This window comes from Diabrotica virgifera, chromosome 1, assembly GCF_917563875.1.
Source record: "Diabrotica virgifera virgifera chromosome 1, PGI_DIABVI_V3a".
NCBI lineage: Eukaryota > Metazoa > Arthropoda > Insecta > Coleoptera > Chrysomelidae > Diabrotica > Diabrotica virgifera.
The window spans coordinates 24950253-24968162 of record NC_065443.1 but is presented as its reverse complement, the minus strand read 5'-3'; the positions used below and the strand labels follow the sequence as shown (position 1 = coordinate 24968162).

Sequence of the window (17910 nt, the reverse complement as noted above, 5' to 3'; positions counted from 1 at the left end):
AGTGAAGAATAAAAGGTTAGTCAAATCATTTGTCGGAATTGAGAAAATTTATTTATATCAAAACCATATTTGTTTATTTGTTTATTGAACAATTTTTTAACGCAGTCATTTCAAATTTGAGAAGTCAATTCAAAAGAAGAAAAGTAAAATTCATTCAATTTAGTATGAGTAAATAAGAAACTAATCAAATAAATATTTTGTCAAAACAAGAAGATATCAGAGTTAAGGCCCCGTCTCACCATCAAATAATTTGATCAAACTTGACAGTTAGTGACACAAAGTGACAGTTAGTGACGTCACATCCTGAGTGTTCATTGTGGATAATAATGAAAATTTTTAATTTTAAATAAAGTACAAACAAGTTAGACAACTCAATACAAAAAATTTGATCAAACTAGACTGATAGTGAGAGCACAGATTTTTAGAATTTCAAAAAAACTGCAATTGTGACGTCACTTTGACGTACTTCCTCAAGTACGTCAAGTTTGCTCAAACTGTTTGATCAAATTATTTGATGGTGAGACGCGGCCTTAAGAGTTTAATTTATTAAGTTAGAGATCGTTGCAACAAAGTTAAATTTTAGTATTTTTTGAATCTTATGTACACGGCTTATTTGATAAAAACAATAGATTACATTTTATGTATGTATATGATTTTGAGTGTTTTCAATTTCCCTGTTTCTACCCTGGAAGAAGTAAGCAACCAGAAATACTAGAAGCCACAGATCACAGGTATTGTATCAAATACAAGATATTACCCCTGAGAATAAAATTGATTGGAAAATTTAATTGGAATTTAGTTATGTTTTTACATAGGCAAGAAATGAAATAATTGAATAATCAATTAAATTGAGAATTTGCTAATTAATCTAAATAAATAGAAAAAGTAGAGCACAACAATACATACTTTTATTTTATAAAATATTTTTAAAGTATTTTGTTTACTAAAGACTGTGTCTATTATCTCAGTGAAATAAATAATATTTTGGGTCAATTTTGGGTTAATTTGATCAAATAAAACTCTTTTTAAAATTATATTCTTTATAATTATCAATAGGCCCTCTATTTGCCAGCTTGACAGTATTGCCACATCTAATGCAACGGATAAAAACGGTCATGGCCTGTCTGTTCATGACCGTAAATTCTACAAAAATTCAATAATATTAATTAGTACTTTATTCTTCAAATCATCATATAAAATAGAATATTCTCATAATTTTTTAACTTCTCTAAATCGTCTCCAAACTATTTCGAACATACTAAATTATCGATATTATTGATTTCGATAATCAATTTCGATTTTTGAAATACCTTCAACGTCAGTGGATTATGCATGTATTACGCAAATTTCTTTTAAATTAGTTCAAAAAATATATAAATAGGGGGCAAATCCTCCAGCTTGATTGGCATTGGCCGTATTTTAATTTTTTAATAGTCAGTGCGTTTTGATTCGTCCCCCTGTCATAGATATTTGTTCGAAGTTCAAAGTGTCAAGTAACGGAAGAGACAGAAAATATTTGTGTTCAATTTAGTAAAATAATAGAGTAAAGAGTAATTATTTTAATTTTATGACGTGTGAACATAAGTATTTCTTTGTTCAAAATTGTGTTGTGATAAATAAGTTCAGTGCAAACCAATTTTACTCATTTCCAGCTCTAGTCATGTCTTATATCCAGTTATCTGCATCTGAACTGAAAGTGTAAGTTATTAGATAGTCAGTATTGTTAAACAATCAAAAGTTTATGCTGTTTTAATTGAAGCTTTATTAGCTAATCAAATCAATATGCAGCGCTGGTTTTTCTTAGAGGATCCAAGTTCTTCCGAAATTCGCAATGGTAAGCCCGAAACCAGAGTTTCAAGTACCTCACTAAAGTCAGCTGAGTACACTCCTAAAAAATGGTTATTCCGTGTCAGAGTACCTGAAGTATTAAGAGGTGATGAACATGTTTGTGTTTGTGGGGACCTGCCAGAGCTGGGCTCTTGGCAGCCCGAAAAATGTGTACCCTTAATAAGGGAAGAAGATTCAGACATTTGGTCTGCGATTATCGAAATACCTGAAAAGAAGAAGGTTGAGTTTCGGTACTGTGTTTGTATACTGGTGGAACTTGGTATACAAGTAATAGTGAGGAGCTGGGAGACAAACCTTCAGGCTAGATCTGTTGATTCCATTTCTGGTAATTCTCCTACGTTAGATGAGGAGCCTCATGAATATGGATGTTACGGTGATTCTGAACATATTGATAGGGGTAAGTTTAAACATAATATTCCTTCTTTCTTAATAATAATCTTCAAAACAATGAGGACTGTTTAATATGAAATCCATTTATCGAGCCATTTATGTACCAGGTTTGCGATCTGTTCATTATGCCTTTTAGGTACAGTGGAACATCGATTATCCGTCAGGGCACCGGACCAAGGGTATGACGGATAATCGAAAAGACGGTTAACAGAACATTAAAAAAAAATAAAAGGTCAGAGTACAACTCTTAAATTTTATTTGTATTTTTTGTTTCACAATATAAGAAGGATTTGTGTATGGGCAATCGAATAAATTTGGTTTAAAATATTCTAAAATCTTTGTTTGTTTTACTGTTGCTTCACATTTTGCAACATCTGAATTTCTTAATCGGAGTAAGATCATGCAATCTCTTTTATTGGTTTCTCCTTGTTGAGAATACCACTCGATGAATTGTTGTATGTGCTATGCAGTTTTTCTAGATTATTTAATCAAATTTAGCTTCTTCAAATCTTTGTCAGTTGCAATAGTATCATCGACATTGCCACCGTCAAATTCCAAGTCTGTATCAGCTTCTGAATCTGTTTCGTCCGCCTCTGTTGCCATTTCATTGATTTCATCATCTGTCAGCATTTGATAGCTGTTTGCATCCACATCACAAATTAACCATTCGTTTGGCTTATCTCAATGCTCAAACAAAATGAATTAATGACTCAATTTTTGCTTATGTAGTCAATCAAACTTATGTACAGACCCTGACGGTTAACAGAGGTGACGGTTAATGGAGAGACGGATAATCGAGGTTCCACTGTATATACATTATTAACAAAATATGTAACTTTCACATGATTTCTTAAATTTTATTTATTATTGCCAATGCAGGTTTATCCTTTGTTTTTTCCTTTCCTTACCAACTTCTCTTTATCTCTTATGGTGCTACAGCCAAGTTAGGCCCCGGCCTCCCTCAGCATCTGCCTCTAAGTATCTCTGTCCCTGGCTGCTCTCCTCCAGTTATAGGGTCAGTCAGGGTAATTGGAAACAGGGGTGATTGGAAACAGTACTCCCTACCTCTAGAAATGAAATATTGCAATAATATCACATACACAGAATTACAATTCCATCTTTGTTTATTGTGTGGTATGTTATTCATTTGTTTACAAACCAAGTGAATGTCCATTCTGTGCAATTTAAATTTGATTGTTTTTAAACATATAAATCGATTTAGAACAGTGCCAATATTTTACAAATTTTATCTCACTGTATTGGGTACGTATAGTGATTATATTTATAATTTATAGCTACTACAAGAATATTTATATTGCCTACAATGTTAATTTGAATGTTATTTACTACAAGAAGTCAGTACAGTAAGTGTTCACAATTACCCCCTTGAATCATGAGCATGGGGTAAATGAAAACACCTGTTAGGGGTAAATGGAAACAATGTGAGGTAAATGGAAATCAATTTTTTATGTTAAGGTTACAGGTCTTGCCATTTTTAAAATGTTGAGGAAGTACATACCGAAGAGAGAACCAACGAAATACTCTTTAAACGATTTAAAAATGAGGTGTCAGATGTTAAAACAAAAAAAATAACATATAGGGAGGCTGCTGCTTACTACAGTATTCCACATTACATTATTTACAACTGCATAAAGGGTAGAAATATACCAACTGATAAGATGGAACTAGTGTGCCTACTGCATGGTCAGTCAAAATTGAACACCACATTGTTACATGTTTGTAAGCCTGAGATTGTTGTTTACTTTTACCCCATTTTTTAGTTTTTTCTTAAAATTTCTGGGGTAAATGGAAACTTTGAATATCTTATTTTTTTGTGACTTTTTCTTTCTAGTTTTTAAGACATTCTACTGTAGACTTATCGTATAATAGCCAAAAGCTTTTATTTTATTATAATATAAAACAGTATATTTTTTAATATATTTTAAATGCTTAGATGTCATGATATTTCAAATAGTGTTTCCAATTACCCTGACTGACCCTACACCCTCAATATCTCTTTAGGATCAGTTCTCACTTCACCTATCCACCTTTTCCTTGGTCTTTTTACTGGATGATATCCCATCATAGTTCCACTAAGCGTTCTACTAGGTGTTCTGTTATTCATTATCCATTCATATAAGCCCAGTGCAATCTTTGTATTTTTGCATAATTTGCCATACAGGGTACTTTGTAATATTAGTTTAACTTGTGATTGAACCTTATTTTCCTTATACCATTGTCGTAAATGGGTTCCAATATCCTCTTTAATTTATTTCTTTCAAAAGTAAGATTTATTGTCTTTTCTGTCATGATCCATGTTTCTATGCCATGTTGCTATTGATTGTATGATGGTTTTATATAGTCGGTTCGCTAAACTCAGACACAACTGGCTAGTGATTTTAGTAAGTAGTTTTGCCAATTTAGTAAAATTGGCAAAAAAAAAAAATTACTAAATAGTTAATAATTACTAAATAGTTAGTAATATTGCCAATTTTGGCAAAATTGGCCCAAAACAAAAAACTTACCTACTAAAATCACTAGCCAGTTATGTCTGAGTTTAGAGAACCAGCTATATATTTTGAACTTTACTTCCCTATGGACATCTTTGAATCCAAACACCTGCGACAGAGAGAAGTATGCTTTGTAAGCAAGCATTATCCTTTTCAGTATTTCCTTCTCCTTACTGCCATCCTCAGTTATCTGTATACCCAGGTATGTGAGCTGTCTTACTACTTCAATGTTAACACATCGTCTGTTGTCAAATTATCACTTTAGTAAGATGTGGCCCATCTGGAAGAAATATCAGTTGAAATTCCGCTGTAGCATACAGCTAACATTAGCTAACAAAACAATTATTTTGTATTCTTTTAGGGCTGTTATTTTCACCTCTAGAGGAAACTAAAATGATTGATTCTCTCTCAAATATTATATTCTCGCACTAAGTTCATAAACAGTATACTCTTTAATTTCATTAAAGAAATCTAAATCTTCTAATACAGGATCCATGTGTTTCAAACATAATAAACACTAAAAAACAGTATTTAGGTTATATTTTTACTTTTGTGATGACCTACAACATATAGCAAACTACAATAAACACAATTTATCTTCCAGATAACTTCTTATTCAGTACTTTATTTAAAAATAAATATTTACCATTTTGTCTGTCAGATAAGTTTATTCGCTACTGAAAAGACACTACTTTTTTATCTGTCAGACAAACCTCCAGATAAATGGTTAACCCAGATAAATGCTTAACGGGAGGGGAAAAGACTGGTCCTTAATCGGTAAACCTATACCTATATAATACCTATAACATATTTGTAGGGTTAGCTTAATTGTTTGATTCCATGTCATAATTCACTACAACACTTACAATAAGTAAAAGTTACTTATAATGTACTAGATTTATATTGAGTCCTTTCCTATAATTATTATTGTGTTGTTTCTCTGATTTTTCTTTTCCATGCTGCATTATATTGTACCAAATGTTTGATCTTGTTCCATTCTAATCTGTCTTGTTTAATTTGCTCATCTCATCTTAATCATGATGAACCAATGTTTTTTTGTCAGTTCCTGACTTCATATACCTTTATGCTAGTGTTTTGTCATTCATTTTATCAATATGACATAGCTGTTGTAGTTGGCAGTCACTTATATTTTGGTAGGGGAGCCCAAGCGGGGATTTTTGCAGTTACTCGAGCGCGTCAGATTATCATATGGGGAGAAACCTGGTACCCTGCAGATGTACCTCTACTATATATTGGCATTTAACACAGGGGAGTTCGTTAAGGGGGGCCCGAAAATAAAAATATATCCTAAAAAAAACTCGAAATTGTCAGATTAAGATAAGGTAAGTTAAGTATATGCAAAAGAGTGTATATTTCAAAAATCTGACGATTTGAGCCGGGCGTAAGGAAATGGGTGAGTCCCAAAGTTTCACAAGAAAAAGGAGAATATTTCGCGAAACAAATGACTGATCGAAAAACTAAAAAATATGTGCTCAATATTTTTTAAAAATCTATCGAATGATACCAAACATGACTACCCACGGAGAGGGGTGGGGGTCAAACTTAATATTTTAAATACGAATCCCACGATATTTCGCGAAATGAACATCAGATCGAAAAACTGTAAAATATACTTATTCAATATTTTTGAAAAATCTATTGAATGACACCAAACACGACCCCCAACGGAGGTGGGGTGGGGGGTTACTTTAAAATCTTAAATAGGAGCCCTAATTTTTTATTGCAGATTTGGATTCCTTACGTAAAAATAACTAACTTTTATTCGAAACATTTTTTCGAATTATGGATAGATGGCGTTATAATCGGAATAAACGATTGTTGGAAATGGAAAATTAAATTAAAAATGACAAGCGCCCACTAAAATGGAAAACTTTACTTAACTTTTTTTGGTTTTAGGACCTACTCTTCACAACCCAATAGGTCCCCATAACGCTCGAGTGACTGCACATTTAGCATACTTTGCTCCCCTACCATTTGTTTCTGTTGGTTCACCTCCAAATTTCCTTTTATTTTCATATATTTTATTATTCTCATATTTTTTTTTTATTGTAAATGGCTTTGGCATAAACCAATTAGCCAGACTTATTTTTTATTTATAAAATATAAAAAGAGCATTTTTTTTTATCCAATATAAATAAATTGATTGTTCAAATTCTCACACCCTAGGATAAATGTTATTTATGTTAGTAAAATTTGTGTGTTTTTGTTTAGTGCATTTTTTATATGTATATTTTTTTATTTTTTTTAATTACATTTTTTTGGTTTTTTTAATGCTTTATTTAAGTACTCTTTTGTTTAGTTTAATTCCTTTTTTTCTTTGTTTTTTTTGTTTTTTTTATTTGTTTATCATTATTTTACTTTTTTAACATATTTGTTTTAAACTTTTTTTTTAATTTTATTTATTTTTTTCTGTTAATTTTTTCGTGAACACACTTACAATAATATTTTGTATCCCAGAATTGCTTCCAATGGTGTTAGTTTTTTACAATTTCATTTTGCAACGCATTAAATGATTATACAAACATTGATATAAGTTAATATTACTTATTACTAAAAATTATACAATTTAGATTGGTTGGCAAACAGAATTTGAGCTTTACCATATCTTCGAAAAATGATTCAATGCTCTTCTTATTTCTTGAACATTCTAGGATTTCATGGTTCATATCACCAACTTCTCCGCATAGACAATATTCTCATATTGGTAATATCTTATGTGGACAGAGTTACGAATGAAGAAGTTTTACGAAAACTCTCAGTAGAAACATTACTGAATAATGAAATCAAGATACGAAAACTACAATACCTTGGCCAAGTGATGAGAGGAACAAAATGCCAGCTTCTGCAGAGAATCATATTATAGTGAAAGATTTTAGGAAAGCGTAGCTTTGGAATGAGATGAATGTCATGGCTCTGTAATCTCAGAGAGTGGTTGAATTGTTTATTTAACCAGCTTTTTTGAGCAGCTGTAAACAGAATACAGATACTCATGATGCTCGCCAACCTTTGAAAGAAGACAACATCTTAAGAAGAAAGATCCACATTCTAGACCATCACAGTTGTTCACTTAACTTCATGGTATCAGTGCCATCCGAACAAACATATCAAGATGGCTAAGATTGCCTGAACTAGACAAACTTATCTGGCAGTGTCATTTAAGAGTTTTTAAACATATTCTTTATTATTAAAATAATTTCTTCCATTTCAAATTTCAATCCCTGTAAAAAATATAATATTCGCCTTGTATACCTGTATTGCTACAGGACAATTATTTCAAATGTTTATACTTATAACAATTTTTATAAATTTCCTATTTATGGGTACTATTTGTCTCTTTCAGGTTGGCTAAGCAAAGAAACTGTCATTCAATTGAAACTGTGCAATAACCCCTTAGTACTCTTTAGGCCGAAATATCAAAATAGGAATATAAATATTAAAGTCACTCCCGTAAACCTAACACGCTCTAACACTGGCTTTGCCAAGACTATGTCCGAAGCTTTAGAAGAATCTTTAAGTGCAGATACTCAGGATTCAGTCGAGGCTCCCAGACACGCTTTCACAGAAGTAGCTAGCTTAAATGCAGAGGATCCTAGTTTTCATCCTCAAAACCAATTCGGCAATGAGTTGATTAAAGATGATATGTTAATTTTCCAATCTACAGTGTTGTTTCCCTCTACTATTGCTTTCTTAATTGATCTCTACATCTACAGCTCTCGTTCTGGAGAGGGAGAGCCACCATACCATGCGGGTTTTAGTTACCTCCTACCTTCAGTATTGCAAGGATCTGAAGGTAATTATGTATTACCAGTGACAAGTACAAAACACCGTCCGTTAGGTGAAATTAGGATAGGATATTTAGTGATTGGTCCGATGCCTAACTTCAAATGTGATATGTTTATTTCTTATGCAAGGCATTGGAAAAAAACCAGATCTGGCCTTGATGTTGGTCATAGAGGCTCTGGTTCTAGTTTTAAAACGAAAGTACAAAATTGCGCAGAGGTTAGAGAAAATACCATAGCTAGTTTGAAGAATGCCATCGAGCATGGAGCTGATTTTGTAGAGTTTGATGTACAGTTGAGTAAAGATTTAGTGCCTATAATTTATCATGATTTTCATGTTTGTATATCCATGAAGAGGAAAAAGGAATTAGCTGAAACTGATATGCTGGAGATACCGTTGAAAGAGCTGACGTTGGATCAGTTGAGGTTGTTAAAGGTTTGTCTTTTTTAATTTTATGATCCTTTAAAGATTTACTTATGAACATAGAAGTTCTGCTTTCAGATTCTGCTTTCAGTTTTATTTTTTTTAAATATCTGCCTATCTCTATTATTATTTGAATATTTAAAAATAAAAGACCAAAATAAAAAAAAATAGAACTATATCATGAGCTATGTTATTTATTCATAAAATTTGACATGATTGATTATTAAATTATTACAATAATATACATATTTGACATGACAAGTGCATTACCTATTATTGCGTCATTTTATTATAATACAGTGATGAGCACGCTAATAGCCGACAAAATAAAGCAAAAGGTGGAAAACATAATACTTTGTGAAATCAAAAAAAGACGAAACTAGTAGAGCTGGGAAATTATCAATAGAGACCTATAAATTTATACTATAGTGATAGGTTCTCACCTTTAGACGTATCGGAGGAGTTTGGCAACTGCCACTGTCACAGTGACAGTGGCAATCTGTGCCAGTTTGACTCCGATACATCTAAAGGTGGGAAACTATGAATATAATGAAAATTTATAGGTTTCTATTGACAATTTCCCACCTCTACAAGTTTCATCTCTTTTTATTTCACAACGTATTATGTTTTCCATCTTTTGCGTCATTTTGCCGGTTATTAGCGCGCTCAGCACTGTATAATCAGCTGGATGATAAAAAAAAATCATGGACTCTTATTTCTTTCCACATTTTATGTTTAAAGCTAAGGTCTTTATCATCATCATCATCATCATCCAGCTTTCTGCGCCCAAAGTTAAACATAAGCCTCCTTTAGTTTCTTTGAGTTCTATCGGTCTTGAGCTATTCTTTTTCTCATGATCATCTTTCAGTGCGTCACAGTTTTTCGATTTCTTTCTAACGCATTAAATTGTATGTGACAGAAAAAAGGCACGTCTGTGATTACAACATTTATTCTAGTTATTCTTTTTACAATATTACAAATATAATCTGTATAATTTAAATACTATACAAATCAAAGAAAATACCATTTTATAAATGCAAGAAACACATTTGATTTGTTTTTATTCCAAATTGAAAATAAAATGTAACAACTGTCAGATTTAACTAAAATGTCATGTTAGAATAAATGTCATAAATGTGTATTATCACGGACTTACCCTTTTTCCTATCATTTATTACGCACTGAAAAATGCTCATGAAAAGGACAATACCTGCAACCAATTCATTCAACCTTAGTAATATTTGTTTACTTTTATACTTTCGTTTATTTGTCCTAATAGATTTTTATATTTTTTTATGGATATCTCTAACTTCATGGTGTTCTTTGCTTTTATTACTTTGCAGTTTTCTCCTCTCTTCCATTAATGCTTGTGTTCGTTATATGATTTCTCTTCGCATTGTATCTTCTGACTTTCCTCTATCAATTCCTGGATCCTCCATCATGACAACATGCACTTTGTCAAGGACTATTTGGCCAAAAATCTGATCACAATCATGGAACAGCCGTATTCACAAGATTTAGCAACCAGCAACTTTTTCCTGTGCCTATAAATCAAATCCTGCTTGAAAGGAACCCGCCACGAGTCATTAGAGGACATAAAATTATTAGTAAAACCAAAATTGGTGCAGCTATATAACAACCTGGGGGAAAATGACCTGCAGCACTGCTTCACACAGTGGGAGGTTCACATGGATCGGTGTAGGGATGCGGAAGGAGATTATATAGAAAGAGAAAATGAAACATTAAAAAAAAATCCTAAATCAGTATGTTACCCCAACAGTGTTGGAGCTTAATTGCCTCGTAGTGCAGGAAGTATGTAGCCTTGATGCTCTCCTTTTTTTTATTGACATGTCTGTTTTCAGATGATCTTCTATTTCGATTCAGGGCCACATTTTAAAAGTCTATTGTCTATGTCTATACCATAATGTGTTAGGGTTTCGATCAGTCTATGTGTTTTGCTCGATCAAACGCTCGTTGTCTCCATCGATAAAGAAAAGAAACACGTTGTTGCGTTGACCTCGCACATGTGTACCAGTATTTAACGGCCAAACTATATCTTTCTTAGCTCATCCCTGTTTGCTTCTTTTTTCCTTTGTCACCTGTCGTCTACTTTTATTTCCCCCCATTCGCTAATTATTAATTATACCGGGTGGTGAATTGGAAAACGGGCCATAGGAAACTCAATGTAAAATTCTAAACTGTTGATTTCCTGCTTCCCTAATTATTTTACATCAAAAGACATTCGAAACTATTTGTAGAGGATTGAAATCTGTATTGAAAACAACTGTTAAAATTGTTCTACGAATTAAACATATTCCAAAATTTTGTAAAAATGTAATACATTTTTCCGTTTTTCAGCCCAAAATTAGGCCACACACAGTGCAATAATGTGTCACAATGAAGTTATTATTTTCACATTTTTGAACTGTCAATGTTTTTATTTTATCATTTATTGTTTAAAAACAATACAGTTGATAATAGGTCTGGATACCGCGTATGAAAAAAAAGTTGATTAATAGCAAGCTGAAAATTTGTTAATAGCTTAAGGGTGTCTAGTCGGATAAACTTTGATATATGGGAACACTGTAACGGGGGCAGTTTTAGTTGTGGAACAGGTTAAAAATTTGGAACGGTCAGAACACAAAAACGGCACATTTATTTTGTCCGACAGAACAGACTTAAACTCTCCGAACAGAGATTAAACTCTCATGCAAAAATCAGACTGCCATTTATCACCTGTCATAATTCCTGTCATTTGACATATTTTTCATTAAAGCCAAGCATCCACAGACCCTCATCGTACGCATCGTACGCAACGGATTTTAGTTTGCCTTACAATTATTGCCGATAATGCGATCCGTACGATGCGGATAAGTGGACGCGGTTACATAAGTATCTTCTTCTTCTTTAAGTACCGTGCCCAAATTTTTAGGCGTGGGTAGCTTCCATAACAATTTGCCGATATCGTTCTCGATCTTGTGCGGCATGTAACAATTGATCTGCTGATAAGCCAGTCCATTGACGAAGGTTTCGGAGCCATGAATATTTCTTTCGACCAATTCCTCTTTTTCCGTCGATCTTTCCATTGAGTATTAACTGCAGCATCCTGTATCTGCTACCTCTCATTATATGCCCCAGATATTCAAGTTTTCTCTTTTTTATCATCTTCATTAAGTCACCTTCGCCTTGACCTACTCTGTTTAAGACTTCTCTGTTTGAAATGCGTTGAACCCAAGATATTCTGAGCATTCTACGATACGACCACATCTCAAAGGCTTCTAATTTGTTCATCATGTTAACCTTCATGATCCAGGTTTCACATCCATATAGTAATACAGGATACACACAACATTTTAGGAACTTGATTCTTAGTTGTAAATTCAGCTGAGAGTTGCTCAGAATAGATCTAAGTTTCATAAATGCTCCTCTTGCAATTTCTATACGAGTTTTAATTTCTTCATCCGGATTTAGTGTCTCGTTTATCCAACATCCTAGGTATTTAAAATGGTTAACTTTTGTTATTGATTCATCACTGACAATTAGTTGCATAGGGCCGACGTCTTGTTTACTAACCACAAGTAACTTTGTATTTGTTGCATTTATGTTAAGTCCGTTATTGGAGCATTCTCTAGTGACTCGATCAATAAGGAATTGAAGATCTTCGATATTTTCAGCCATGATCGCGGTATCGTCTGCATATCTGATGTTGTTAATAGTTTCTCCCCCGATTCGAACTCCACATTGTCCTTCCAAGGCTTCATTAAAAATTATTTCTGAGTATACGTTAAACAAAGTTGGGGATAACACACAACCCTGTCTGACACCTCTTTGAATGCAAATTTGAATGCGTTTCTGTACAAGGCGAATAAGTTTCTGTACAAGGCAAACTAAAATCCATTGCGTACGATGCGGGTCTGTGGACGCTTGTCTTCAAACGCCCATTTGGTGATAAATAGCAGTCTGATTTTTACATGAGAGTTTAATCTCTGTTCGGAGAGTTTAAGTCTGTTCTGTCGGACAAAATACATGTGCCGTTTTCGTGGTCTGACCGTTCCAAATTTTTAACCTGTTCCAAAGTTAAAACTTTCCCTGTTCCAGTGTTCCCATATATCAAAGTTTGTCCGACTAGACACCCTTAAGCTATTAACAAATTTTCAGCTTGCTATTAATCAACTTTTTTTTATACGCGGGATCCAGACCTATAAGATACTCTCAGTTGCGGAGAAAGTATTAATAATAAAGATTTTTTATTCAGTCAATGGTGTGAGCACTGTCAGTTAAATAGTAACGTGTGGCCTAACTTTTACACACATACCTACTGTGGCAAATGAATTATATTTTTCAAAATTTTGGAATGCGTTTAAATCGTAGAACAATTTTAACTTTTGATTTTAATACAGATTTCAATTCTCTACAAATTAATATTCTCTCATGACTTTTGATGTAAACTAATTAGGGAAGCAGGAATTCAACAGTTTAGAATTTTACATTGAGTTTCCTAAGGCCCGTTTTACGATTCACCACCCTGTATATTATTAAAATATTTCCCCATTGTTTCATTCTTTTAAATTTGTTTTGCTACTGTTTAATCTGTTTAAGTTTAATTTGTTTGCCAACAAAATGTGGTATTTATTTCGCCAAAAATATTTGGCCAGCTTGCAAATTCATTGCAGTTTTTTATTGCTGATACCTAGCCCCACACGTGTAGTCTTATTCGTAGTACATCTTTGTTCTAATTTAATTGTTTTTTACATGTAACGTACATTATACTGTCTTTTCCAATATATTTTTTAATATTCTCAAATTATTCTCCCGGTGTATTACATACAAGAACTATTGTACACAATAGATTGCTTAGTTTCTTTGTGGTTTGAATACCTTCCAAACGTCAAAACGGTTTGCCAAAACACTACGTATAATAATGCACTCACAGATATTTAAAAATATAATCTTAATATTTGTACTACAATTTGCATTTTAGATATTTACATAAACTGAATACAAAGTACAATACATTTTACATGTCTAAATTCCATTGGTTTTTATTGTTCCTTTAGCTCTCTCTCTGCTATCATTATTTCTAATATTGCCCTTTTGGGATATTCTCAAGAATCGGCTAAACAAATCCATCTCTGTCACAACTTACTTCTGTTGTTTTTCGTATTTCCCCACGTCTCTGCACCATACGTTAGACTACTTTTGACAAATATTTCATAGATGTTATACTTATCGATAATGACTATGTCCGAACCATCTTAATAGTACGAGATCGCACCGCAGAATCACTACATTCATAAGTTAGTTATTAAAATTACATTTTTATATAAATTTAAGAATAGGAGAATATATTGATAACAGGTTTTCAGTCAAAAAGTGCCCGGAAATAGTTTTAACTAAATTAATAGTAATTCATTTTTGAAAAAAAAATTGTTTAAGACGTAGATGCATGTTTTTCAATCAAATTAAAGCTAATTTTTTCTAATACGATAATTTATTTATTTTATTTATTTATTTATTTACGGGTTTCCCCAATTTCATAAAAAATATACATATATAAACAATAAGTAGAAGTAAAAGTAGTAGTAGTAAAGTCCAGTAAAACAGTAAAAAAAAAACAAAAAATTAAAATTAAATGAAAGTGTGACAGCATAAAACTGTAGTAAGTACATTACAATAAAACTAAATTTAACATACACACAATCCACGTTATGCAGTGACAATACATAATAATAATATAATATAAACCGACATTAATCAACTAACTACAGACAATAAAAAAATAATAAATTACATAATACAAAAGCATTATCCATGGCAAAAATGAACAAATCTACTGAAAATATAATAGGTTTGTTCTAGCAAACAGTCAAACTAGTCAGAAACCGTCAGCAAACAGTTGGTCAGTGAGAGAACATAATACAGTCACCAGTGCTATCCCCTTTACTCGCGCTGGTCGACTATTCGCTGATGGTTTCAAACCGTTTGAAACTGATGCTAGAACAAACCTATTATTAAACATTAAACATAAGTGCTGACCGGAAAAATTGATTTTAGTCGGTTTTTAAATACTCTACTGGAAGAAGAGAATAAATCGATGTCCAAATCATTCAGGCGACTTAAAGTTCTATCTATTGGTGAGTTAAGACCATAGTTTGTTGAATGATGGGGTACATGGAACAAGTTATTATTTCTCAGATCATGGTTTGGAATATTAAAGTTTATTAATTTTAATAAATCAGGGCAATTGATTTCACTAATTAATAGTTTATAAGTAAAAGGTAGATCATTTATAATTCTACGGTCTTTTAAGGAGTGCAAATTGAGATCACTACGGATGATGGTATAGTTGTGGTTGATTTCAATAACATTATATCCCAATCTGCACGCTGCAAATCTTAAAAACTTATTTTTAACTCTCTCGAGACAACATGAACATTATAAAATGGTGACCAGACAATAGAGGAGAATTCTAATAAAGATATAACCAATGATGAGTAAACAGCCTTTATTGTATTAAGGGAAAGATCAGCACAACTACGAAGTATATAACCCAATACCTTTGAAGCCTTTGCTGTCACATAGTTAATGTGATCCACAAACGTTAAGTTTTCATCGAATATTACTCCTAAATCCTTTACTGTTTTAACATAAGAGAGCGCTTTACTGTCGATGACATATGATGATTGATATTTTTTCGCAACTTTGTGGAAGCTAATGAAATGACATTTATTAACGTTTAAAAAGAGTCTGTTTTTGTTATACCACTCAACTAAATTATTGAGATCGTTTTGAAGGAGACTACAATCTTCATGATCTTTGATAGATCTGTACATCTTTAAATCATCAGCAAATAGCAAGTACTTAGAGTGATTAAAACATTCACCTATGTCGTTAATAAATAGATTGAACAGAAGGGGCGAGCAATGAGCACCTTGTGGACCTCCAGATTTTATTTGTATTGCATCTGACATAGATGAACTCAGTTTGACTTTTTGTGTGCGACCTATTAAATAGCTAGCAAACCACTTTAAAAGCTGACCGCTGAAACCATATGCCTTAAGTTTATGTAACAGTAAGTAGTGGTCAATCCTATCAAAGGCTTTTGAAAAGTCTGTATATACACAATCTACCTGACATCTTCTTTCCAGATCTCTGATAATAGATGTTTCATAAGATAGTAAGTTTGTAGTTGTAGATTTCTTGTGCATAAAGCCATGTTGATAATTATTTATTAATTGTGGACAAGTAAAACTAATATGGTTATAAATCAACTTATCAAGTAGTTTAGGAATGGTCGATTGTTTAGAGATATACCTCTGTAATTTTCTATATTTTCTCTTTCGCCAGATTTAAAAATTGGAATTAAATGGCTAGTTTTCCATTTATCAGGAAGAATGCCTAATTTCAATGATAAGTTATATAGAACAAACAATGGTTGAGTTAGACTGTAAGCACAGTTTTTCAAGAAAAAATCGGGAAGTCCATCCGGTCCAGCTGTTACATTATTAGAAAGTTTTGACAAACCGTCATAAATACGAGTATTTGGACTATTAGGAGGAATATACACACCACCAATGATAAAATTAGAATTTGAAACAGAACAAGATATAAATAACTGCTCCACTGAATTGTTTATGTGGCTCATTCTAAAAGCTTTTATTTTTCTATGAATAAGTATCAAAATCCCCCCACCTCTACTTTTAGTACTGGAAATAATAGTATATAATAATATAAGATTGCCTGTGAAAATTACCGTAAATTAGGGTTGCCAGCATGCCAGCTGTTAAAAACGCGAGGTATCAGATTTACAGTGAAAGAAAGCTAGCGCGCAACGCCACTAGTTAGACAAAACGACTGCTTTAACAACTCGCATTCGCTATCAAACATTGTCAACCTTTTATCATTTCTGTGTCAGCTCCTTTTTTCTGTGCTTTAGTCAACACCACATACACATTTAATTTTTGTAATTTCAGGGCGATGTTTTTCTATTTTTATTATGTACTACTCTCTGTTAATTCTGTGTGCCAATGTTCATAGTTCTTTTGCGTAGCCTTTGTCGTTTATAGTGTGATCCGTTCGAAATATAGAGATACTTTTAGGCTTTCTGAAATCTTAATTTTTTTTATAAGTGCCAGGGGGCCGGCCTGACGCCTCAACCTCCTTCATGAAGGATAATGTCATTTTTTTTTCAACGGTTTTTTGTTTAGATTGTTTGGTTTTATGAACTTCGGGAGCAATATCCCACAAATTTCTGTATTTATCCCTAAAAAAGGAATGCCACTTGCGCCGAATTCGTCTTCATCATCCTTATGGTCTTCCTCCGTATCCCTTAACCCTCCGTTAGTCGCATCGGTGTCACACACCGACGACAGAATTATTCATTTGGGATTTATAAAATAACTGGTTGTTTCTATCGCCACTTTCTGTACCTCTTCCTATCAACTAACCTCGTGTTAGTTTACATTCTTACCTACTTGGGTACAGTTGTGCGAGTTTTATAGCTATTTTCGGTGCAAGACTCCGTAGCGACTAACGGTGTGGTTATTACTTTATTGGCATAACTTGCAGTTCAGGTAAAGATTTAGCATCTTATTATTGCATTTTATCGGTAAGTTTTGGTCAAATCTTATTTATATATGTCCTTTGAAACCGAACAAAAACGTTTGTTGGAATTATGGGAAATGGTTCCTAGCGAATATTTTTATATTACAAATAACAATATGTATATTGTTATACTAGGCTTTTTCATTTTATATCTGTTGTTTTTCAATAAAACATTTAGAAAAATATTTTTCAGTCATTCCTATACACAATATAAAATATTTGTATGAATTTTATAGCAATAACTATTTTTTTTTAAATTGTCGGTCTCTGACACCGTAGCGACTCTTGATGCTCCGTTTATCCTAGCGATTAACGGAGGGTTAACAAAGGAAAG

General features: G+C 32.7%; 1 protein-coding gene across 2 annotated transcripts in view; it reads left to right on the top strand.

Moving 5' to 3' along the window:
- The first annotated feature begins 1314 nt into the window (after nucleotides 1–1314).
- Nucleotides 1315–17910, top strand: part of LOC114324179 (glycerophosphocholine phosphodiesterase GPCPD1) — a 47226-nt gene continuing 30630 nt past the window's right edge. The window contains exons 1-3 of one of the 2 annotated variants that reach the window (XM_028271933.2): nucleotides 1315–1698; nucleotides 1769–2245; nucleotides 8110–8984. In XM_028271933.2, the coding sequence (XP_028127734.1) occupies nucleotides 1783–2245; nucleotides 8110–8984 (1338 nt within the window). In that variant the 5' untranslated portion in view covers nucleotides 1315–1698; nucleotides 1769–1782. Of the gene's footprint in view, nucleotides 2246–8109; nucleotides 8985–17910 lie in introns of both variants that reach the window. The other variant, XM_028271932.2, reaches the window with a different exon arrangement.